This window comes from Peromyscus leucopus, chromosome 6, assembly GCF_004664715.2.
Source record: "Peromyscus leucopus breed LL Stock chromosome 6, UCI_PerLeu_2.1, whole genome shotgun sequence".
NCBI classification, from domain to species: domain Eukaryota; kingdom Metazoa; phylum Chordata; class Mammalia; order Rodentia; family Cricetidae; genus Peromyscus; species Peromyscus leucopus.
In genome coordinates, this window is record NC_051068.1 from 90,003,568 (window position 1) to 90,028,407 (window position 24,840).

The 24,840-nt window shown below is 44.2% G+C and overlaps 1 protein-coding gene across 3 annotated transcripts in view; it reads right to left on the minus strand.

Annotated features, from left to right (window-relative positions):
* The window catches only part of Cdc14a (cell division cycle 14A), a 175,361-nt gene that overhangs the window by 5,070 nt on the left and 145,451 nt on the right, over positions 1-24,840 (minus strand). For 2 of the 3 annotated variants that reach the window (XM_037207038.1, XM_028890146.2), the window contains exons 12-15: positions 21,004-21,116; positions 19,735-19,782; positions 17,367-17,489; positions 16,160-16,711 (exon numbers count right to left, since the gene is read on the minus strand). In XM_037207038.1, coding sequence (XP_037062933.1) covers positions 16,246-16,711; positions 17,367-17,489; positions 19,735-19,782; positions 21,004-21,116 — 750 coding nt within the window. In that variant the 3' untranslated portion in view covers positions 16,160-16,245. Of the gene's footprint in view, positions 1-16,159; positions 16,712-17,366; positions 17,490-19,734; positions 19,783-21,003; positions 21,117-24,840 lie in introns of those variants that run through there. The other variant, XM_028890148.2, reaches the window with a different exon arrangement.

A 24,840-nucleotide genomic window follows, 5' to 3' on the forward strand; every position in this document is an offset into this window, starting at 1 on the left:
TCGAATTCTACAAACGAGCAGACATAAGCAAACACTGCACGGTGACCTCATATGATGGGTACAGTCAACACACAGGCACAAAAAGCAAACCACAACAAAAGTGCAGACTGCTATCTTCACACAATAGCCACAGAATGTATAGCAAACATAATCCTGTTATATCCAGACCCCATTCCTTGTGTGAGTGTGTGTGTGTGTGTGTGTGTGTGTGTGTGTGTGTGTGTGTGTTCAGATGAGTGGTGTTCAACCAGTACTAATGTAACAAAGATAGCAACCAAGTTACTAGATTTTTAATTTTTATAATAAAAATGTGCTTTGTATTTGAAAAACACTATCATTACTACCATTAACTTTATTAAACCAGATGAAAGAAACTATTTGGAGTTCTTAATAAAAGAGATACATTACTTGCAGGTCATCTATTCTGAGAGACTCACTGAGTACTTTTCTAGATGTCGGACACAGTTTAGACACCTTTTATGTATTTACTCATTAAATCCTTCCTACCACCCATTTCACAGACGAGGAAATTGGGGCACATAGCAGTGAAGTTATTTGCCCCAGATCACTCACGGAGTCTGAAGCCTGGAAACCCAGCAAACATTGGTCCTGTAATCACTACTTACCCCATGTAACAGGCTCTTCCACCCCAATAAGAACCAAGTTATATAAATTACAAAACAGATACCATATGTGTTACAATAAAGGAGATAGTATACTTTAAAATTCTTTTTCCTCAGAACTGAGTAAAAACAAATCATTCTAAAAACATTCACATGGCCAGATGTGGTGGCCCACACCTTTAATCTCAGCATTAGGGAGGCAGAGGCAGGAGAATCTCCATGAATTAGAGGCCAGCCTGGACTATGCAGTGAGTTCCAGATCAGCCAGGGCTACACAGAGAAACCCTGTGTCAAAGGCAAATCTACACTTCGAGTATTCTGGGTAAATAATGTTTTAATTCTGCTTGGACAGCATTTTGGGGTTTTTCCCCCCCACATATTTATGCCAGTATTTCTAAAATAAATAAAGACCATGATGAAAATAATGGAGATGATTATAAAAGGTAAAAATCATTTTAGGTTCACACACATTCACATAACCAGCACATTTAATCTGGAGTTCACTTGGTCAGTAAATTCCATGGGGCTCTCAGACCAGATCAAGTCCATTATAAATGCAAGGCACTTCACTGTTCTAATATGGATACCACAAAATAATGCAGCAATATTAGACCTGGGGAACAAGGGTGAAATTAATTGCTTGGCATATTCAGCCTCCAAGTGTTCTATGTCAAAATACGAGCTTCCACCCAGAAGCCCCATGCCCTAAAATGTTTGATGTAAAACAAAGTGTTAGGTAAAGAGATCAAGACTGCTTGTTCTGATCTGGAAACTCACTACCAATCTGTTTTGGCAGATGTACGTATTAACTTTAAAGTTTAGCTCTCCTGGGGGTGTTTCTTCCTCAAGCCGCCCAGCTACTCAGTCGTGGCAGAAAATTGCCTCCTAATTATAGATACACTTACAGTACAGACGGTTAGTAAATACAACCATACACCGGCTATCAAAAGCAACAAATGAGAAGAGATGACGGAAGATGAGCATCTTGACAGCAGATGGGTAAGGATGTGTCTGCTGTTCCGATGGTTTCTATAACAGCTCTCAGGGTTAGCCCCTCAGGGAGTCAGAGCTGTTTCTGGAACCCTGTGCAGCCTTTTGCTGCACTGAATTTCTATTTCTCTATTTCCCCGAATCTCTTAAGAAAGAAAAATGTGGTCTCTTTGTTATCCCCAGTGTGAATTCCAACTATAGAGGCAAAAATGAAACAAAAAAATAGTTTAACATTTTAGGTAATTAAGAAAGCTATGTATTTGGCAATGGGGGTTTTATTCATACTCTAGCATCCAAAGTATTGAAGAACAAGTGAGCACTGGGGGAATTCTAATCTACTATCCCTACGTCCTTCTCGTGTCTCCATAATCACTTGAGCCTTTTTTTTAACTGCTTAAGAATTAACACACAAAACATGCACATCGATGCATGTTTCCTCAAATGTGGTTTCTCAACACTCTAAAGAGCTCCTTTCTAGTAACATAATGCAAACTTTTCAGGGATGGTGGATGAAACACCGTTGGAGAAGGCTTTATGGTCACCACGTCAACACAAAAACCCCAAACGGCTGTGATAAGATCGGCCTTGAAAAGGGTATATACATTTTCCTCGTCTCCTTTATGTATTCCAAAAGCCCCATGGTGTAACAAGACAATTCTGGTTAATTAAAACATGATGTAAAATATTCTTTTACCTTCCTACATGGCTTTTAATAGAGCCTTTTTCTGGGGGAATTTAATATAGGCTTTTCAACAATCACAAAGAGCTCACTGTCAGATGACGAGTTGTTGACACCCTACTTGACTCTGTTCAACCATGACATGAGTGTTTTCAGTTCATTCGAACCCCAAAATTACATGGATGCAAGCTCGCTTTATATTTATTCTCTGCTTTGGCAAAGCCACACTCCTTCAAAACACCGACAGCTTCCAGATTACTGTACGCTAATGTTAAAACTGAAAACTGGCCTTTCTTGACTAGCGTTTCACACATGAGCAGGGCTAATAGGGGTGTGGGGCCCTCTGGGCTCGTGTGCCCTAACATGAGCACAGATTCAGCATCATCCAACCTTTAGTTCAATGCTACCGATTAGGCACTCTCCATACTGTGGGGCTTCAGGAAACAACGGTTCACTGAGCAGCTCAAAAGCCAGCAGAGGAGAGAAGATGGTGGATATGTGACTGTGTGAGTGACAGGTGTGTGAACTGCTGTATGGGAACTGGGAAGCAAAAAGGCCTTTCTGCCTGCATGGGTCACAGAGGTGTCATCGAAAGAACCTGTTTCAGCAGGCCAGGAAACATAAAACCATAAAAACAGAAAGGAAAAAGACACCGAGTGAATGCCATGTGCTCAGCTTCAGGCTCAAGCAGGGCATGGGTACAAGGATGCCAAGACACCAAGCGCAGCTGCTGAAAAGGATGCAGAAAACAAGGCCCAGGGCTGATGGGGAAGAGTTTGGAGTGGCAAGCCAAGAGATCAAGACTTGTTCCTGTAGACGGAGCAGAACCCCTGAACAATGCCAAATGAATACAGCTTCAACTAGGTCTTAGAAACTAATATGGACAATGGCATATGAGAAATTAAAGGCAAGAAATGTCTGTGACAGGGAGAAAGTTCAGAGGGGCTATTTAATAGTCCATAAAGACCAACTCTCACAGCAGAGGTAAGAATGGAAGGACTCAGAAAAGCAGGCACTTCATGAGGAGGCCTGAGGGGACCTAGAGGCAGCTGTGGTAGACTAAAGACTTCCTAAGTGATGTGCTTGCTATCTGTGCAAGGATGCCTAGCCCGTGTGAATGCCTTCTGCATATGAGAGGGGGCTGTAATAAAAAACAGGCCTTATATATAGAAAAAGAGTCAAGGAATGGGGAGTGAGAGAGAATTTTGAAATTTTTGAAAGAAAGAAATGGCCTACTCAATATGTAAAATTATAAAAATATATAATAAATAAACCTACAACCAACAGGTAAACCACATCCCAAAGCTAGATATGAGATATCCAAAAGTTAGATGTCACATTCCCTACCTGATATGCCTGTCTCGCCTCAATTTTACCAATCAGTCCTACGTCCATGATCTAGGTGTAGGGATGTAGGATGCAGGGGTCCAGGGCCCACAGCCATGAGATAAGCGACTCTCTATACAAGAGAGGAGTGACGTGGACAAAATGATCAAAATAGGATGACTTCAGAACAGGCCATGAGGGCTATCGTCAAGTGTGGCCAAGGAAAGCTGCACAGGAGAGTCTGGAAGGCAGAGGAAAGGAGGAAGGTTGGGAATACAGCACACAGGAAATGGCAGGTAGGTGAGCTGGAGGTGCCCAAGGCGGCGAGGGACTGCCGGACAGCGTCGGGAGATGAATGCTCACCAGCAGAGCGCAACGATCTTTAAAAGTTGATTGGACAAATTCCAAAAGGCCCCCAAATGGGGAGCTGCAGACTTAACGTCAAGATGGACCAGCAAGCTCTGCTCCAAACGAACCCCTCCATGGACAAATTAAATATTTGTAAAATATGAAGAAGAAAGCCAAACCACTACAGGGCGCAAAGCAAGATCAACATCTTGGTGACCTAGAAACAAACCAAGCCTCAGTGGTAAGCCACTGACTACAGAGATGGAGACAAACAGAGGTGGCCAGCTGCTCCATTCTCAAGGACACAGGAGCCAAAATCCCCATGCGTGAAGCCAAGGCTGGCTCAGGCTCTCCCAGCTGTGAAAGGGGGGCTGGGAGAACCCAGGGCACTATCCACAGGCCAGGGCTTATTCAGAGCTACATCCATGCCTGAGAAGAAAGCCTGAGCCCAGCTCACCAAGGCAGGAGCCTGGGTCATTCAGACCAGTTTCTAGACTGAAAGACCCCAAGAATAAACAAAACTCAGAAGAAAGGAAATGGCCAAGGCAGCAGATATGCTTGTCACCCTGATATAACCACTGTATGCCAGAACATCACATTGGATGCCATAAATAGGCATGATTATTATATAAACTTAAAAAAAATGAAATGAAACTTCAAAAAAAAAAAAAAAAGGAAACTCATTAGATGAAGGAAAAGTAAGCCAACAGAAAAAAAAAAAAAAAAAAAACCAACCTCCCATCTGGGGCTGGGAAGATGCCTCAATGAGCAATGTGCTTGTCACGCAAACATCAGATCTGAACTCAGATCCTCAGTGCCCATTTTGAAGCTGAGCACCATGGTACACACCCATTACCCAGGACTGGGGAGACAGAGACAGGATGAGCCCTGGAGCTTACAGAACACTCGGTCTTGTCAATCAGGGAGGGTCTCAGTAAGAGGCCCTCTCTCAAAAATTAAGGTGGAGAATGATAAAGACAGCAAACATCAACCTCTGGTACACACACACACACCACACACACACACACACACACACACACACACACACACACACACAGCCTCAAATTCAGTGTGAACCTGCCAACTGCCAACTGCATCTAAGACAATGTCTCCCAGGCAGAAATGCAAAGTATCAAGGAGAGCTTTGAGCATCTGAGACCCTCAAGGAACAGATCATAGAACAAGAAGCCACGCAACTCAAACAGGGAAGTCTAAATTCAGACAGGTGGCCATAACCACCAAGGAATCAGAGATGCTAGGGAAGAAAGACGAGGCCACTGGAATAATCACATGGTACTCCATAAACATGTGAGAGCACATACTGTAAAGACAACTAGTACCTGGAAAACAAAGGGGGGATTCGATCACAGTATCAGTTAGAGCTCAGGATTAAAAATATAAAACAGAAGGCCAGAAATACTGAGGACACCTTGACAGGCTCCAGCATGAATACCTGAACTCACTTTCCTCCTGTGTTAGGGGCTTTCAGCTGGTAGGCAGCTGCACACTGGATGGGAGGTTTTACCTGTTTCCCTCCAGTGTTCAGGGAGGAAGTAAAGGGAAGGCAGAAAAGTAGCATCTGAAAAATAAATAGCTGAGAGTTTTCCATGACAGAACACAAGAGACCAATCAGCAAAGACTGGCCTAAGCCTACGCCTAGAGGTGTTATGGAGACTAAGAAATTTCAAGGCAAAAGAAAAAAGTCATCTTGCAATACAACCAATCCTACAAGACTCTGAAGGAGTCTTAAATTGGAAAGTGGGTATTTTAAGTGGGGGTTGGCAGTGGGAACTCTGTGACAGAAGGACTAGAAATGAGGGCTGAGGAGATGCCTGTACGGAACTATCTATTGAGTAAGGGCTTCCTGGGCTACAGAGCAAGCTCAGACCAGCCCAGACAACTTAGTGAGACCTGCTCCCAAAAATATAAAGCAAAAAAGTACTGAGGATATAACTAACTCGGTTATATATATGAGGATAGAACTTGCCTAGCATGTGACAGTTTCTAGAACAATCCTCAGTACCACAAGGCAAAAAAGAGAAAGAAGATGAAAAAATGAGTAAATTTAAGTTTAATAATAAAGGCAATTAAGATAATATAAACCACCTCAATGCCATACTTTTTGTTAAAATCAACTTTGCCACTTACTTTAAATTTTGTATTTGCAAAGTGCTTTCAAATGGAGGGATGAAAATAGCTGACGGGTTTCACAGAGAAAGTCGATGTCAACCCATTGTTTAGCACTGGAGACTTAAATTACAGCGAGGGACATCTGCAAACACTGCATAATTAGCCCTATGCAAATCTAAAGGCATCGCCCGCACCTCGCTGGCCTTGAAACAGTGGGATATTGTTTTCAATCATATGTAAAATGCCCAGGTCTCTTGGGAGAGGACAAAAGAACAGCAGTGTTGAGCAAATGCCAAAGAGATGACTCAATGCTGGGACCGAGCTCCTGTCTTACTATTACTAGTGTCTCGGTATGTCTCCACTGAAAGAAAAGGCATCCAATCCAAAGCAAGGTCAGAACAAAGACAGGGGTGAAAAAAATAACCACAGCCATTTAAAGACGATAGAAGTTTAGAAATCTAGAAGCATCTCCACTATTAAATACACTAACATTCACTTAAACACATGTGAATTCAAAATGTTTAATGAATTTCACCATCGGTTTGTCGTTTGTTATTTTAGTAAACTATTCGAAGTGATTCAATGACTACGTAACATATTTAAAGCAAGGATGGGGTCATTATTTTCAAAACAGAGAATGGGCATCAAGCTGACATCAGGAAAACCCATTATATATGACTGAAAGGGAGGAGTATTTCACTGGGGGCAGCCACTGTATCCATCAACAAACAGCTCATCACTGTCATCTAATGTTCCAAATTAGCCATGACGTACGCTTTAATATATACTTGCCAATCACTCAGTAGATTTTCATCAAACTATTTACATACGAGGCTGGAATTCCTTATTTTTTATCTCATCCCAAGCCCTACATGACGCACCAATTGTCTCTAGAACATATCTATCGTCTGCCTGTGGTAGAACACGGAAGAGCCTAAGGATGCACTGGCTACTCCGTTTGCTCCTCCAGAGTGCTCACAAGCAAAGGGATGCCCAAGCCAGCTCAGCGTAAGAATGGGCCCTAGCCATGGGAACACAGGGCTGCACTCTACTCCGACTTGACTGTGGGATTTAAGTGCCAAGATGAGGCAGGCATGGCGGCACAGGCTGCCATCGGGCCACTTGGGAGGCTAAGGCAGAAAAAGCGGCAGTTTGAGGTTAGGCTGGCCTACATAGTGAGACCTGTGTCAAAATTAGGAGGGGAGACAGCAGAGGAGGAGGAGGAAGAGGAGGAAGAGGAAGGTAAAGGTTTTTCAACTTTTCATCACTTTATGTGTCTGAGCAACATGTTAAGAAAAAACATGAAATTCAAGAACCTCATGAAATGTCCATATAAAGGAAGTTTACAACTAAGATAATTTGATAATACTATGAATATATATATCATATGCTATGTATAAATATCAATATTTATGTAATAGTAGTATTATATAGACATCAGTTCAAGGAAGCAGAGAGAGAACATGGGTGAAGAGAGCAGAGGGCTTCAAGAAATGTCTCCCTGAAGCCAAGAGTGGGTGAGGATACAATGCAGGAAGGATGCAAAAGACCACAGTGTGGTGATATTGTGTTCCCCAAAATATTGTGCACCCTACTAAACTTATCTGGGGTCAGAGAACAGAACAGCCACTAGATACAGAGGCCAGAAAATGGTGGCACACACACCTTTAATCCTAGCATTCCTAAAACAGAGATCCATCTGGATCACTGTGAGTTCAAAGCCACACTGGAAACAGCCAGGCATGGTGACACACACCTTTAATCCCAGGAAGTGATGGCAGGAAGCAGAAAAGTATATTAGGCATGAAAACCAGAAACTAAGCTGGTTAAGCTTTTAGGCTTTTAGCAGCCGTCAGCTGAGATCCATTCAGATGAGGACTCAGAGGCTTCCAGTCTAAGGAAATAGGACCAGCTGAGGAATTGGCAAGGTGAGGTGGCTGTAGCTTATTCTGCTTCTCTGATCTTCCAGTATTCACCTGACCCCGGGTTTGTTTTTAGTAATAAGATCTTTTAAGATTCGTGCTACACCACAGTGTTTGGGGATAATACAGAGTAAACTAAGATGCATAAATCCAACAGAGACTAACAGACTGTTTACAGAAAACATCTGCCAATTCTAAAACATGAATTCAAAGCAAAGGAGACCGAGTTAAGATCATAAAAGATGCCAACACGGCAAAGGGAGTGAGAAAACAGCAGAACCCAGAATCCTGGGAACATTCCAGAAAGAACGAGCGCCATTACTGATGGAACCTGCAGCCTTCACCAGGGCAGTCAGTATTCCTGAGATACCTGACAATTGAGGTTTGTGTGAACAACAAAGCAGCTCCATGCAGGCTACAATTTTAGAAAAACCACCAGAAAAAATTTTAGTAGGTGATGCTCAAAGCAGCTTCCAGAAGATCTTATTGTAGGAAAGGATCCCAACAAACATAGGCACCCAACAGCTGCTGTTTCAGCCTCTTGCTCTAAAAGGCTGTCCCCACAAAGCGGCAAGAACGTGAAGTCCAAAACAGAAAAGAACAGTCTCTTGAAGTCTTGCAACTGAACATGTACATTCTTTAAAATAACAACACACTATTATACAACACCTCATGTTTGAATATCATAAAAAAAAAAAGCATGCCTATGTAAGGACCCTAATTTTTTTTTTGAGGTGATTAAGTTTTCATTTACAAAACTAAATATGGGGTAGGAGAGATGGCTCGGCCTGTAGAGCACTTTTCATGCAGCCCGGTGGCCTGAATGCTCTCCCTGGATCACACAGGAAGGGGGAAAGAGAGACCCGAGTTTATAGAGTTCTCCTCTGAGCTGTATGGCACACGCGCGCACACACACACACACACACACACACACACACACCATACATACATACACAGGCGCCGAGCGCAGCAGAGAGGGCTCTGACAGGTCTCCTTGCTTCTGGTATTCCACCAAGAGCTCCCTTCCACACGGATACGGAAAGTGTCTCCATTAAATCAGATCTTTCCACAGGCATAGTCAATCAAGGACATTCTGAAAAGAACTTCAATAGCTCAGGGGGGAAAAAAGTGACAAATGGAACCGCATGAAATTGAAAAGCTTTGCACTGAGAAAGAAACAGAACCCGCAGAGGGGGGAGAAAATCTTCGCCAGTTATACATCTGACAGGGGCTTCATATCCAGAAATATGCAAAAAAAAGAAAACCCTAAATCACCCGATCAGAAAAATGGACAAATGAGCCACACAGACATGTCTCAAACCCAAGTGACAAAACATGCATGAAATGTCTAACACCCTCAGCCATCAAGCAAATGACCATCAAGAACTAACTACCCTGAGAGTCCATCTCACCTCGGTCAGAATAACTGCCATCAAGAAAACAAAAAGCAGCCAGGCAGTGGTGGCGCACGTCTTTAATCCCAGAAACTCGAGAGGCAGAGCCAGGTGGATCTCTGTGAGTTTGAGGCCAGCCTGGGCTACAGAGTGAGATCCAGGAAAGGAGCAAAGCTATAAGGAGAAACCCTGTCAACCCTGTCTCAAAAAAACAAAAAAAAAGAAAAAAAAAAAAAGAAAAAAGAAAAAGAAAAGAAAGAAAGAAAGAAAAGAAAGAAAGAAAGAAAGAAAGAAAGAAAGAAAGAAAGAAAGAAAGAAAAGAAAAGAAAGAAAAGAAAGAAAGAAAGAAAGAAAGAAAGAAAGAAAGAAAGAAAGAAAGAAAGAAAGAAAGAAAGAAAGAAGAAAACAAAAAGCAACAGCATTTGATGAGGTTAGCAGGGACACCCTTTTCCACTGATGGTGGGCGTGCTGGTCAGTTTTACATCAATCTGACACCAACTTAAGTCACCTTGGAAGAGGGAACCTCCATTGAGAAAATGGCTCCACTGGATTGGCCTGTGGTGCATTTTCTTGATGGACGTTGATGTGGGAGGGCTTAGCTCACCCAGGGGTGGCACCCTGGGGCTGGTTCTATCAGGAAGCAGGCTGAGCAAGCCAGTAAGCAGCACCTTCCATGGCCTCTGCATCAGCCCCCACCTCCAGGTTCCTGCCCTGTTGGAGTTCCTGCAGGGACTTTCCTCAGTGAAGGACTGTGATGTGGAAGTGAGTCCTGCAGTGACTTTCCTCAATAATGGACTGTGACATGGAAGTGTAAGCTGAAACAAGCCCTCCACTCCCCAGGTGGCTTCTGGTCCTGTTTATCACAGCAACAGGAAGCAGACTGGAGTCACTATGGATCTGGTGGAACTACTATCTGACTCACTATAGCACTCCTAAGACTCTAAGTCAGCATGGCACGGACATGCTTGCACACACATGTTGACTGCCACATTACTCACAGTGGTTAAGATACGGAACCTAGCTAGATGCCTGCCAATTAGTGAAGGCATAAAGAAAATGCAGTATGTATATACAGTGCTGTTTTATTTAGACGTAAAGCATGAAAACATGCCATCTTCAGGAAACTGGATGGGACTGGAGATCGTGTTGATCTAGATAAAGACAAAGGCCAAACTTTGCCTCATATGTAGAATCTAGGTTTTAGTGTGTGCATACCAACATACATGTATACATATGTGACATGAAAGTGGAGGGAGGGGTTGCTGGGAAGGAGAAGGAAGGAACAAGAGCAGGGAAAGCAGGAAAAGGACAAGCCATGTTTTCTGTCTTATGCCCCACATACACACACACACATACACACACATTCATTTGTGCACATATACACATACACACTCATGCGTGCACGTATACACACAGAGACACTTACATGCACACATGCACACACATACACAAGCACACATATGCACTCATGTGTGCACATACACACACACACACACACGCACACGCACACACATGCACATGCCCACACGCACACACAGACACATACACCATGAAAACAGAGGAACTACTTGAAAGGAAGAAAGAAAGCAGAGGAGGGAGGCGGGGAAGGAGGAGAGTGGCGAGGGTGTGAAGATGAGCAAAACACAACAATAGACACACACAAGAGGTCACAACTTTGTACACTAAAAAGTTAACCATTGACCTGGACATGGCGGCACATGCTATTAACCTCAGCACTCAGGAATCAGACAAATGAGTTCCAGGCTAGCCTGGTCTACATAAAGAGTTCCAGGCCAGCCTGGTCTACATAAAGAGTTCCAGGCCAGCCTGGTCTACATAAAGAGTTCCAGGCCAGCCTGGTCTACATAAAGAGTTCCAGGCCAGCCTGGTCTACATAAAGAGTTCCAGGTCAGCCTGGTCTACATAAAGAGTTCCAGGTCAGCCTGGTCTACATAAAGAGTTCCAGGCCAGCCTGGTCTATATGAAGAGTTCCAGGCCAGCCAGGGATACACAGCAAGACCCTTTCTCCAAAGAAAAAACTATAATACTATTTTTAAAGCATTAATTGTACAATTAAAACATCAGCTCTGTCGGTCCTTCTTGCTCTAAAGTCCCCACACCTCCTACTCTACTTCTTCCTAGTTTGGCTTCAGCTCAACCCCCAGCCTGGTCTTCAGCCGAGCGGGCCTTCGGCTGTCCCGGCCCTCGGCTGTCCCGGCCCTCGGCTGTCCCGGCCCTCGGCTGTCCCGGCCCTCGGCTCTCCCGGCCCTCGGCTGTCCCGGCCCTCGGCTCTCCCGCCCTCGGCTCTCCCGGCCCTCGCTCTCCCGCCCTCGGCTCTCCCGGCCCTCGGCTCTCCCGGCCCTCGGCTCTCCCGGCCCTCGGCTGTCCCGGCCCTCGGCTGTCCCGGCCCTCGGCTGTCCGGCCCTCGGCTCTCCTGGCCTTCGGCTGTCCTGGCCTTCAGCTCTCCTGAAAATTCTCACGACTCTCACTAGCAATAACAGCTGGCAAGCACCAAGCAATGTTGATGAGCAATTGCATGATACTTCACAGGATTTTTCTCAACCAAACACTGAAACCATTTTACGACAATGGACATCGTGACATTAGCTTCCACACTCTGTAAATCACCAGTCATTTTCAAAGCCACTGCCATATATTTGTATGAAATTTACCAAAAAAATAATATAATCCTTATCTTAAACAGTTTTGAAATATTACCCAAGCTTCACACAAGCAAGAAAATTTGATTTGCCTCTGATTGTTATAATTACATTATTTCCCTGAGGCATGGAGAATAGTTAAATAAGTTGCCAAGTACTTCCATAAAAAAAAAAAAGGTGTCAGAAACAGAATCTGAACCCAGGTAAACTTATTTTCAGAACCTAAGACCCCAACTACAGAACTAAGGTGTAGCTTAGGGTTACTTTTCCCCATTGCACAGAAAGCCGTTCCCCTACCTTCCTGCCTTCACTAGGGTCCCTCACAGGCTCCTCTTCAACCCTAAACGTGAATGACTAAAACATCAGCCTTCCCTCACAGTTTCCCTGCTCATTGGGGAAAAAAACTGAGATGTTGTTCCTATCTCTGTCATTTACATCTCTATCTTTTTAACCCCCTGTAATCGTCCACACACAGCATAAAGCCTTCAAAATACTGTATTTGCAGGATTTAAACTGCCCTAGGTTCAAATTATGGTTCTGTTGTCTGTTTGCAGGACAATCTTGGGCAGAAATGTAATCTCTCTGCCCCTTGAGATTTTTAACCATAGAACAGAAGTAATCACTCTTACCGTCCTCACTCAAACTTCCATCCATCCTTTTATCCAATCAACATATACCTGCTGCGTGCCTACTATACCACAGGATCCAGGCATGTAACCATGGAAATCAAGGTACCATCTCTGTTCCCACAGTGCTTAGAGCCTACGGGACAAATCCACAGTCCTGAGAAGTGCTACAGCAAAGACCAAAGTGGGATACAGAACAGCTTCTAGGGGGAACCATCGTGCCGGAACTCAGACCTGGGGGTCAGGCGAGGACAGGGTGATGAGCAGCACTTCGGTGAAAAGTGTCATTAAAAATGTAACAGAGCAAATCTTCAAGACAGATACCACAAGCAATTTCAACTTAATAAAACACTTCCACCCCACCCACACCCTCGTCACATGCCCCTCATTTCTCAGGCACTTGAAAAACCTCTCAGTCAGGAAGCAAATTGCTTTCTACAGCAAGGAGGTCGCCACGCACGCGCGAAATCTTGGGCTTTCGCACTGGACAGTGGAGACAAGAGTAAGCCAAGGGGTCAAGATAAGGGAACGAAAACCTGACTCTCTCTCGGCACTCTGTCACAACCGCCAGGATCCCTCAACATTTATTCCTGTTTCCCATCTTAAAGCCTTTAGTGACAGAACAAGGAAGTCATTTTTACATTTTTCTGGGGGCTGAGCTGCAGCAAAAAGTGAGAGAGCAATTGCAGCTTTCCAAAGAGATGCTAATTGTAGCTTTTAAAATATTAGACTCCCTCTAAACACCCATCCTCCCCCCTCCCCCAAGAGTTTCTGGGTCTTTCTTAAAGGGACAGGGAGGATATTACCATGCCGACTCCATATTCTCACCTAAGAAGTTTAAAGTGGGCTCTGTGTGGGGTGGGGTGGGATGTACGTGCCGCAGTGCGCGTGTGGAGGTCAGGGGACAACTTCAGGTGCTGTCCTGACCTCCTACCTTGTTTTGGGACAGAGTCTCTGTCATATGTCACTGGGATGTGTAGGCCAGGCTAGCTAACCTGCAAGCTCCTGGAAATTCTCTTCTCTGCCTCCCATCTCATCACAGGAACACTGTGGTCCAGGGATTTGAACTCAGGCCCTCGTGTCTGCAAGGCAAGGGTTTGACGTCCCTTAAAATGCTTCTGTTGAGTGAGTCGGTCCTACTTGCTCTTGGGTCCTGCATTGCTTTATCCTCAGCAGCACTGACTGGCAAAGGCCAGTCTCACAGAAAAGCTTCATGCACCATGAAGGAGGGCAGTTTCCGACCCCCTACTTATTTCCACATGAAGTGGGAACCTCCATGTTCATTTGGACTTCCTACCAACCAGTCATCAAGGGCAGACCTTAACTCCACGTTACAGGGGGCCACAGAAGGCTGCAGAGGCAACAATAAAGGAAGGGAGGTCTGCACCAGGATCGGCGTGAGTGGGAGGAAAGGGTAGCCATACCGGCCAATTCTAGTCCTAAGTGCCTTTCTTTACAATGCAATAACAGAAGAAGAAGAAGCGGGGTAGTGGCCACCCAACTGCCCACATTTTATAACTAATTACTGGAAACTCACCCCATCCCAGCCAGAAAAAGAGGGATGTGGAGGAGGAAGAAGGGGAAAAAAAGCAACGTGGAATGAGGCCAAAGTTCACTTACATAAACATCATGGGGTGCAGGAAGGATCTGTACTGCATAAAGAATCCCACCCCTTCCCCCAGGCTCCATTTAGCAGAGGAGAATGGGTACCTACTTCTCCCTCCTAAACAGGGATCCCAGAAGATAAGACTTTGCCAGTTCACTGATGCTTCTGGCATCACACTTTAAGTGTGGATGGCACAAGCCTTGAGCAGCGTAATCTATGAGCTGTTTGTATAATTATTTATATGACACTTTTCCTGGAAACATAAAGATCTGCAGTCAGTTCTAAAAAAAGAGGCTGATCCACAAAACAACGTATGAAAATACTGGCTGAACTCAACTGAGTCTGTGAAGTACAGGATGTATCAACACAGTTGTAAAAGTTTAAATACACTGTCCTCTCACATCTAGCGCTCACCCTGCAACCCCGACCTCCACTCTACCCTGGCCCATGGCTTTCCATATTTATGACACAAATCTCTTCAATGTGTGTGTGTGTGTGTGTGTGTGTGTGTGTGTGTGTGTGTGTATAAAGGGATTAGAATCAGATCAGAATCGGGTCAAAGAGTGGGCAGATGGCTAATTGGAATCCTGATCTATAACAGAATCTAAAGTATTGATGAGACGCCCTCTTCTGGCCCCTTCTGGTACTACATGCACATGGTGCACATACATACTTACATATATACATACAGGCAAAATGCCTATATACATAAAATAAATGTAAAGGTTAAAATTTTTAAATAATGATGAAATTTTTCATAGAAATAAAAATCAGACATGGACATTTATATATGCTAGAATTTCTCTTACAGAAACGATTGTATGGCATGTAGGGAAAAAAAAAACCAATTTTTGAAAAGAAGCTTATAGTAGAGATGAATCCAGACAGCCTACACATGAAAACATACACACACAAAATACACACACACACACACTGCATCACCATTGCATTCTCATTTTAGGAAACATCTTCATATAGGCTAAGGAAACTGGGTCCCAACATGGCGTAACCATGAAGGCTGTGTTTTGCTGAGTGGGCCACAAGCCCTCAGCAGCCCTTCTCTTCCTCTCCTCATTGACCCTGTAGAAAGCAGTCTTGCCCTAATGATGGGCTGAGCAAATAGCTAACGGGCAGGGCCTCGGCTGGATGCAGACAGAGCCTTCCCAGGGAACCAGGCTTGCTCCTGCCCAGAGCGCAACCAAGACACCCACCATCACACCCCCTTCATACGTTGGATATAGTTCTATTTGCCCTCTTCCCCTCTCAAAACTAAATTCATGTCCTATGGATATCAAAGCCTCTTGACACAATCAAAAATTTAAATTTGTAGCGGAGACTTGACCAATAGATCTTCACACCAATGGGGCTAGTAAAAAGGGAGCCTGGTGACTAAATAAAGATCTTTTTTGGGGAAAAAAAAATCATCTGCAGTTCTCACTTGTCTCCAGAAGAGGGGTGGCTAATTTTAAATTAGTCTTCCTAGAGACTCCCTGCTCCTACCTTGGCAGGCCAGGTTCCTGGCCCCTCTCTCTGACCCCTTACTAACAACTTCATTTGTCGCTTCAAGAATAATGGGTCAGCTCCGTGCAGGAAGCCCAGTGCTCAGCCTTGGGAAGACACTGTTCCTGCATGCCCCACATTTCTTTACCCCAAATCCTGGCCTCGGGGAGTGGAGAAGCCATTCTCCACAAGCCCCCCTGAGCACCTTGCCTGGTACCAGATATTCAGAATGGTTCGGAAACTTAACTGAAAAGTAACAAAGCCTATGGTGTCCACGATCCACAGAATGAAAGCTCTCTCCCTTTTAAGGAAAAATCCACCTCACCGGGGAGAGGGAGAAAAAGAAGGAGGAAAACCCGGTTGAAACTCGGCATTTACTTGAAGAGGAGCCAGCAGGATGCAGCGCACGGATAGTTGCACAACACAGAGGGAAGGCATTGGTCAGAAGGCTTCCTTGGCACTATTAAATTTCTTTGGTGGCAGCCTCGGCTGGGAAGGCAAGGCACAAAAGTTGCATTCAGGGTTCTGAGGACCAAGAGGTGGTGTCTGTGAACTTACAGGGATAGACCGGCTCAGGAATCTCGCTGAGGAGGAAGAGAGCCCCCCCTGGAGGGAGGGCCGAAGGACGGTGGTGTGTTCCTCAGGCTTGGCGCCCAAGGGTCCCGGGGAGCTGTTCAGGTTGCCCCCAAGACCGCCGCTGCTGCTGTTGCCGCTTCTGGTATACTGGTTGTTGTTGAGCTCAGGGTAAGTTCTGCCAGGTGGCTGGGAGCTGCCATTCAAGAAGCTGGTGAACGGGCTGGCTATGAACGCTGCCTTGGTGGGTGAGGCGGACTTTTTGTTCTCGGGGTCATCCGTCACAGCGTTCAGGTTCCCTAGAGAACTGGCTAGCCGGGAGTTTACGGGAAAGCTGGGGGAGAAGCACAATGTATACTCACATATGTAAACACAGCATCACGGGAATGCAATGAAGGGGATTCTGATCCACACAGGTGACGAAATGGCTTCATCACTCTTTATAACACTATCGTTTGTGACCGTATTCACACATGTTAAGTTTCTTGGTCAAAAGGTTAATCAAGACCCAAGAAACTGGCTTAAATACTGACTGTCTTTAAATAGAACATTTAGAATTGTATCTGCCAGAGGCAAAGAGTAACTATAAGGAGAGCCTGGAAGCTGAATTAAGTCCAAGATTTAACCCAGACATATTCTAGCATAGGATGACGTCAAGCATCTCCACCCATCTGAGTCGGTTCCCTCTGTCTGTACACACAGGGCGAGGAACAAGACTGTTGATCGTTAGTAGGGCTGACTATATCTGCATCACGTGAAGCACAGTGGAGAGGGACCAGAAGACTGTGATGGATCACACCTACCCATCCCTTCTGAAGCCTCAGCCCCTGCCAGGAAGGAAGGACCAGAAACCCCAGAAAAAGAGCGGACTCTCTGGGGTTTCTCCACTTCTTTCCGGCCCCTTCTCTCACAGACCTGCAGCTTTATTCCTGGCCTGCAGATCTTTCTCACCTCAGCCTCGAGCCCTGGAAGAGGTAGAGAAAAATTACCTTCTTGTATTTGCACCCGAAGACGAAGAACCTCTGTTTATCCTTTTGGCGGTCGCTGACGGGGACAGACACACTTTGGGGGTCTTCACAGTAGACACAGATGGTTGTGGGGAAGAACTTAATCTTTGGAGGAGAAAAAAAGGACAGAGCGTCACACCACAGTTGCGTTCCCCAAAATATTCCACAAGGAACTATAACAAGGTAAATGAAGAAGGCTCAAGGCCCTAAAAGTCCCCTTCACACCCACCCCTTCCTTTCCAGCTGGCAACCGCCCCACATGAGTTCAAGGCCACCATTGCTCTTGTACTTTCCTCTCATTTCTCAACAGTTCCGACCATACATTCCCTCTGGTGAACTCTAAAACATCCCATTCTGTCACTTCGCTATTCAAACCTTGTAACCTCTCTTCCGTGCCCACAAAGCCTGCTCACGTCCCTGGCCTGGCTTGTGAAAACCTCTAAAGTGCAGAGTCTGCTTCTCTGAGTGGGTCCCCCACAAGATTAAACCCACAGAGGCAAGGGCCTAATGACCTCGCTTTAGTTGGCTCTCACCTGTCGCTACACAACAGGTGAGGGGCAATGCCGTTTGTCCTCTGTGTGGGCAGCTGCATCCAGTGTCTTTGTCCCCTTCCACAAACAGGAAAGTTGACCCACCAGCTGTGGGTGTCCTGACCAGACTGTTCACCCCTTTGTCAAGTCTGTGTACCCCCTTTCTCCTACAGGGAGTCCTCTTCTCTTCTTGGCTCTCCTCACCTCTGGTCTTCCACTCCCCCGAACTCACTCTTATCCCCTGCCCTTTAATGGTCCGTGTGGTTATCACCTCCCACGGCAGGGCTTTATCGACTTCTCAAGCAGGATCAGCAGCAGCCTGTTTCAACCGGCCCACTCACAGTAAGTCACAGCTCTTCTGCTGTCCTTCATCATCTCCCTCTTGCCTCTTTCCATCACTCAACTGAAGCTCCTCGAGAGCAAAGACTTGTCCCTCCTTTCCCCTCCCAAGGGCTCAGCAGGTGCTCTATAACCAAGGTGCCAGTGGGCACCAAGGGAAAATTGGCTCCGCTGAAGAGAGTCGGAGCTCAGTCGTGGCTTTAACACCAACTATCTTTATCGTAGATAAATCCTGTGATGGAACTGGACCGTGCTTTCGTCTCTGCTTCACAAAGCCGTGTTCCCACGTTCCGTCATCACCCACCCTCCTGAGCACTGCTTACGCCGTATTTTCCCCTCAAAGAAAAGTGGGAAGTTACACCAGGAAGAGACTCCAGCTTTTGAAGAAGTCTGGGCCGAACAGAACTACCCGTTAAACAACACGGTTAGAGTGAAATCCTCAAAGAGAAAACGGCAGCGCCTTTGTCCTGTTTTATCAACGATACTGGCCAACCATTTCTAGTGTTCTCGCCAGGTGCCGCCACAATGGATCCTGGTAATACCAGGGTCTGGGTCCAACTCCAGGAGGATCAGAGAACTTTTTTCAAGAGAGAAACAGTAATATCTCCTCCTCTTAGGGGTTATAGAAAAAAGAAAGCTACACAGCAATGAGCAAATGAACACAAAAATAAAGAGAGCTAACACATGGAAGGGGGTCAGAATCCCTCTCTGGGTTGGAAAGAAAGTTACAGAGCACTTTGGAGGTTACTGAAGACCAGAAGGTGCTGGGAGCTCAAAGAATGCAAAGGTCACCACCACCAGCACACAGCCTGAGGGCAGGGCGGGAACTAAAAATTCTGAAGCTCATTTCAGAGCTGGAGAGACGGCTCAGTGACTAAGAACACTTGCTGCTCCTGCAGAGGACCCAGGTTTGGGTCTCAGCACCCGCATGGCAGCTCACAACCGTCTGTAACTCCAGTTCCAGGGGATCCAATGCCTTCTTCTGAGGGCAGGCACCAGGCACACACACATGGTGCGCACACATACATGCAGGCCAAGCATCCTTACACATAAAATAAAAATAAATAAATCATTTTAAAATAGAGTTTAAGCCAGGCACGTTTTTAATCCTGGCACTCAGGAGGCAGAGGCAGACTGATCTCTGTGAGTTCAAGGCCAGCCTGGTCTACGTAGTGAGTTCCAGGACAGCCAGAGTTATGTAGAGAGAACTGACCTCAAAAGAAAACAAAACGGGGGGGGGGGGGGCTTGTTTTAAAATCAGGAAGAAAGAGGATTTGAAAAGCTATAAGGTAGGCTAAGGATGTTGCTCAGTGAAGGAGCATGTGCAAGGCCTTGAGTTTGATTCCAACTACCAAAATAAATAAATGGATAGAAAAAGCTGAGTAGTTATGTTTCTTTTCATGGAGTCTGATGCTTGGAAAATATGTCTAAAAAGTCATATATATTTACAGCAGCTAGAAATGTATACTTATTGTCAGTACCTGAAAGTCTGGGCCACTGCCCTTTGGGGTCCTTTCATATCGTCTGACCTGCAGAAATCAAAGACAGCAGCTCAGGTATCACCAGATCCCCACAGTTAGACAAAGATGGCATTTGAGTCAGAGACATAAAGATACTAAACCATCAAAGAGAAAAACCATGCCAGTAGATATCAGCATACACTTTACAAAGGAACCCTAATGCCAGCAGATAATTCACGTTTGTTATTTCACCATGAAATACTTAGAGCACCTTGCTTTTTCACAAAAAGGTGCCATTGTATCTGCTCAGTAGAGAAGTGTTTCCTGATGGTGCCATGGTGTTATCATCGAAACTGAAATCTACCCCCTGAGTAAATATCAGAGAATTCAAAAGAAAACTCACATCTAAACATGGCTTCTGAGATCTGTACAGGATGGATTTATAATTTAGCATAGATATTTGCTAAATTATACTTTCTTCCAATAAAATGGTACTCAATCTTCCTCACACTGTGACCCTTTAATTACAGTTCCTCATATTGTGGTCACCCCCAACTAGAAAATTATTTCATTGCCACTTCTTAATTACAATTGTGCTACTATTAGGAATCATAATGTAAAATTCGATATGTGACCCCCTGTGAAAGGGTCATTCGAACCCCCCCCCCCCCCGGGGTCATGACCCACAGGTTGAGAACTGTTGTTCCAATTTAACCCTTCCTTTTCCTGGAAGATTTCTTTTGTTTTCAACCCAGTCACAAGGTTTCAACTGTTCTGTGGTCAGAAGCCAACTCCCAGATCTGATTTTTGCTGACTAATTTCAAACTTCAAATTCAAGATGGCTCATAATTTTTCAGGCACATGGAGGAATCACATACTCAAGTCTTAAAAATCAAAGGTGAAGGCATATACCAAAACTTGGTACAAGTTACTCTACTTCACGCACTGGCTTCATTTCAAAACCTTGGCACACCAGGTAAGAGCTGCTACAGCACCCAAAACGCGCCTGTGAATCTCCAAATAGAATTTAGTAAGAGAACCAGAAATAACTGCTCAGCAGTTCGAGGCAGAATTCCAGACACAGAGACGTAAGAACTGTTTTCATAAGCATTTAAATTTTAGCTACTGCCAACAGTGATAAAACATACAACAGCTGGGCATGGGGGCAAAGGAGCAATACATTAGAAAACAGGTAAACTTGGCCTTTGTAGAATGATATTCTGAAGTGAAGACGAAATGCTTCCCACAAATGGAAGAGCACTGTGAACTGAAAGGTTTAACATGGGCTACCTAAATGCACAGGATGGCGAGGAGCGGGGCTGCCTCTGGCTTTTTAAGGCACGTAGTTTGTCTCCCTGTGTTACGTTGTTTTTCATTTCCACATCTTCGTCTTCTAAATGACTCTGAAAAACAGACATGTCCCACAGAAAGGTCATTACAAACAGTTTAGCTTTATACCGATTTCCTAACAGAGCACAGATCACCTATAGTTCTAGATAACGGCATGGAAATGGTCTTGCTGTAGATGAAGTCATCTGAGTGTGTTATGAATTCAGCAGTAAGAACACACTATGGAACACTCAGCATTTAAATATATGGGTCACCTTCCACATCAAAGAAGCACAGGCTGGAGATAGGAGTGTCTAAAACCTGTCTACGGCAATGGATCAAAACCAAGAAGACTCTCGTGTGGACACACTAGGCTTTGGAAAACAGCCTGGCATAACCCCGATCTATAAACACACCATAAATGTTTCCAGATATTCCAGGAACCACCACTGCAAAGTCCATAACCTATTTATAAGCATGCATGATGAAATCACTGAAGACATCTACACAGTCACTGTCTGCATCAGTTAGCCCTCCAGAAGCACTTGAGCCCTCTTGGGAGTTAAAGGGCCAACAGCACTCAATCAGGGAAGCATGTTCCCAGCTGAAGTTCCGGGGGTTGAAAAGTAGAAATGGCCAGCTAGTCTTTCCCCCTGGGAACCCAAGAGGAAGGGCTTCCCATGGTAACTCAAAAGGAGGGGCACCGTGGAGAGGTAGAAGAGATAGCTCCCATCTACCACAACCAGGAAGTGGAAGAAGAAAGGTCTTTTATTTTAAATTTTTAAAAAATTATTTTTTAAAATACATTTTGGTATTTAGAAATTCAACAGGGAAACCAGCAGTATGGTCTGCTTAGAGGTCTGGGGGAAAGTAAAACAGGATTTTTTTTTTCCGTAGCATTCTATATTCTTAAACATGGTTTAAGCCACGTTTACATAATACCTGAAAATAAAATTAATTTTAAAAGACACTTGGTTAAATAAAATTAACAGGATATTTAAAATAATAATTACATATGAGTTTTGTTTTTCTTCACTAGGTGGCAAATTTTTAAATGCCAGATATTTTTGTTTGTTTGTTTTTCTCTGATTTTGCCTTTTTTTTTTTTGAGACAGAGTCTCACTAGTTCAGGTTCATGATACTTCTATCTCATTATACAACCTGACACATCATGATCAGCAGGTTAAAGATTTTTTAAATTATGACAGATTTCAAAATCATAAAATAATACTATAACAAACTGTCACACACCTAACTATCTATATTTAACATATTGTTTTTCCTCCATTCCTTTGGCTTACTAAAGTCTCACTCTTAAAGAAGACAGCAATATGGATGTAGTCCCAGCTCACACTCCCTGGAGAAGAAAACTGTCTTTTCTGAGAAGGAGGAGGAAGAATACTGCTGCAGTCAGCAAAGCTGGGAGCATGGAACCCTCTAAGCCCTTTTACACTGGACACTGAGCTACAGATTTGGAGTTTGCTCTACAGGGTTTCGACCATGCTTTGGTCCAGTATTTCCTCACCATGTATATACAATATACCATTGTATTTTCTGTGCCACAGTATGTTGGAAGTATAGAGTTTGCCTTTTGATTTTTACCAGGGCTTATAGTTAAGAAATGGTCTTGAGTCTCAGAAGAGACTTTGGACTTTCAAACAGTTTTAGAACTGAAAGACTATGGGGACTTTGGAAGTTGGACTAAATATAGTTTGTGTTATGATATGGCTACAAGCCAATGGGAGCCAGGGAATGGAATAGGGGTGGGGAGTGCTTGAATGAGAAGGCCCCCACAGGTTCATATATTTGAATACTTGGTCCCCAGTGGGTGAAACTGTTTTGGAAGGATGAGGAAGTGTGGCCTTAATGGAGGAGGGGTGGGTTTTGAAGTTTCAAAAGCCCACATGTTTCTGGGTCATCTCTCTCTCTCTGCCTCATGGTTGTTGTCTTAAGGATGTAAGCACTCAGCTACTGCTCCAGAGCTATGCCTGCCTGATGCCATGCCCCCCACCAAAATGGTCATAGACACATCCTTTGGAACTGTAAGCCTCAACGAACTCTTCCTTCTATAAGCTGCCTTGGTCTTGGCATTTTATCACAGCATAGAAAATTAACTAAGACAGACAGATACATAGATAGATAGATAGATAGATAGATAGATAGATAGATAGATAGATAGATAGATAGACACATACATATATAGATGATAGATTGATAGATATGATAGATGACAGATAATAGAGTGTATATATAGTATATTTATCACATATTTTCCTTAAGAAATAAAATACAGCTAAGCTTGAAAAATGTTAAATCATCTACAGATTTACTATCAAAAGCAAAAAACAAAGAATCCTGGCACAGTTCTCCAGAATTCTTACTCTGCTAGGCACATTCTCCTCTCACCTGTCACCCTGACATTCTTCTGCCCTACAAAAACAGGCTGCATTACACATGCAGCTTTGTAAGTTATTTCTTCATTAAAAATACATATTTATAATGGTGTTCCAGGAGAAACGAAAAAGAACCTTGCACTGTCGTTTTATAGCCCCATAAAGTTCTGTTGTCTAGACATACCAAATTGCTTCTTTAACAAATACTTTAGGTCAGGCTGTTCTCTGCCTTTCAGCACCGTACACAGCTTTAACAAACATCATTCTAGATGCAAATGATGGTCTAACACTGCCCTTGTGCTGTGAAAGAAAAGTTCATGAAGTGGAATTGCTCAGCTCATTTTAAAGCTATCTTCTAAATGTTAATATATCGCCCTCCAAAATACATACTCAAACTTCACCTAGCGAAGCTTGAGATATAAATAACATCCCAATATGTAAATTTCATTTCTAGGGATATAGACATGTTTTGTGTTTAGGAACCATGAGGTTTTCATAATTTTTATTTGTATACATCACATTCAGAGTTCTGTATATGTTTAGAAATGCATTTTTGTATGTTGCAAACATTTCCTTCTAGCTGCCCCATGGTTGGAGGATGAATTGGGGAAGGAAAGGACCATGAGTGAGGCAGACAGTTAAAAGGCTTCTATAATAGTCTGATGAGAGAAGATGGCTTAGCCCAGGATGCAGCAAACTTAGATAACAGGCCGTGAGGAAGGAGAAGGCCAAGTGAAGGACAGTCTAGACATGCTGAAGAGGTCTAAAGAAACCTAGCAAAGGATAGACCACGTCATTATTTATGCACAGATTTTAGGGGATTTGAAGGTGTGGTGATATATTGTGTACCCTAATAAAATTTGCCTGAAGATCAGAGAACAGAACAAGCCACTAGATTAAACACAGAGGTCAGGCAGTTGTGGCACATACCTTTAATCCTAGTACTCAGGAGGCAGAGATTCATCTGGATCTCTGAGTTCAAAGCCATCCTGGACTACATGAGATTGACTCAATCTAGGGGAGAAACAGAGCCAGGCAGTGGTGGCACACACCTTTAATCCCAGTACTGGGAAGCACACATGCCTTTAATCCCAGGAAGTGATGGCTGGGTGGAAAAAGGTGTATAAGGCGTGAGGAGACAGGAACTAAAGGCTTTTCATTCAAAGCGTTCCTTTCAGCTAGAGACTCTTTTGACTGAAGCCTTTCCAGCTGAGGAAGCTCATTCGGCTAGAGGTCTGTCAGCTGAAGCCTTTTCAGGCTGAGGAGTCCTAGAGGTAAGACGTGGCAGTGGCTTGTTCCTTTGTCTCTCTGGTCTTTCAGCATTTACCCCAATATCTGGCTCTGGGTTTTTATTAAAAGACCGATTTAAGGTTCTAGCTACATGAGAGAATAAGAGGTACAGAGG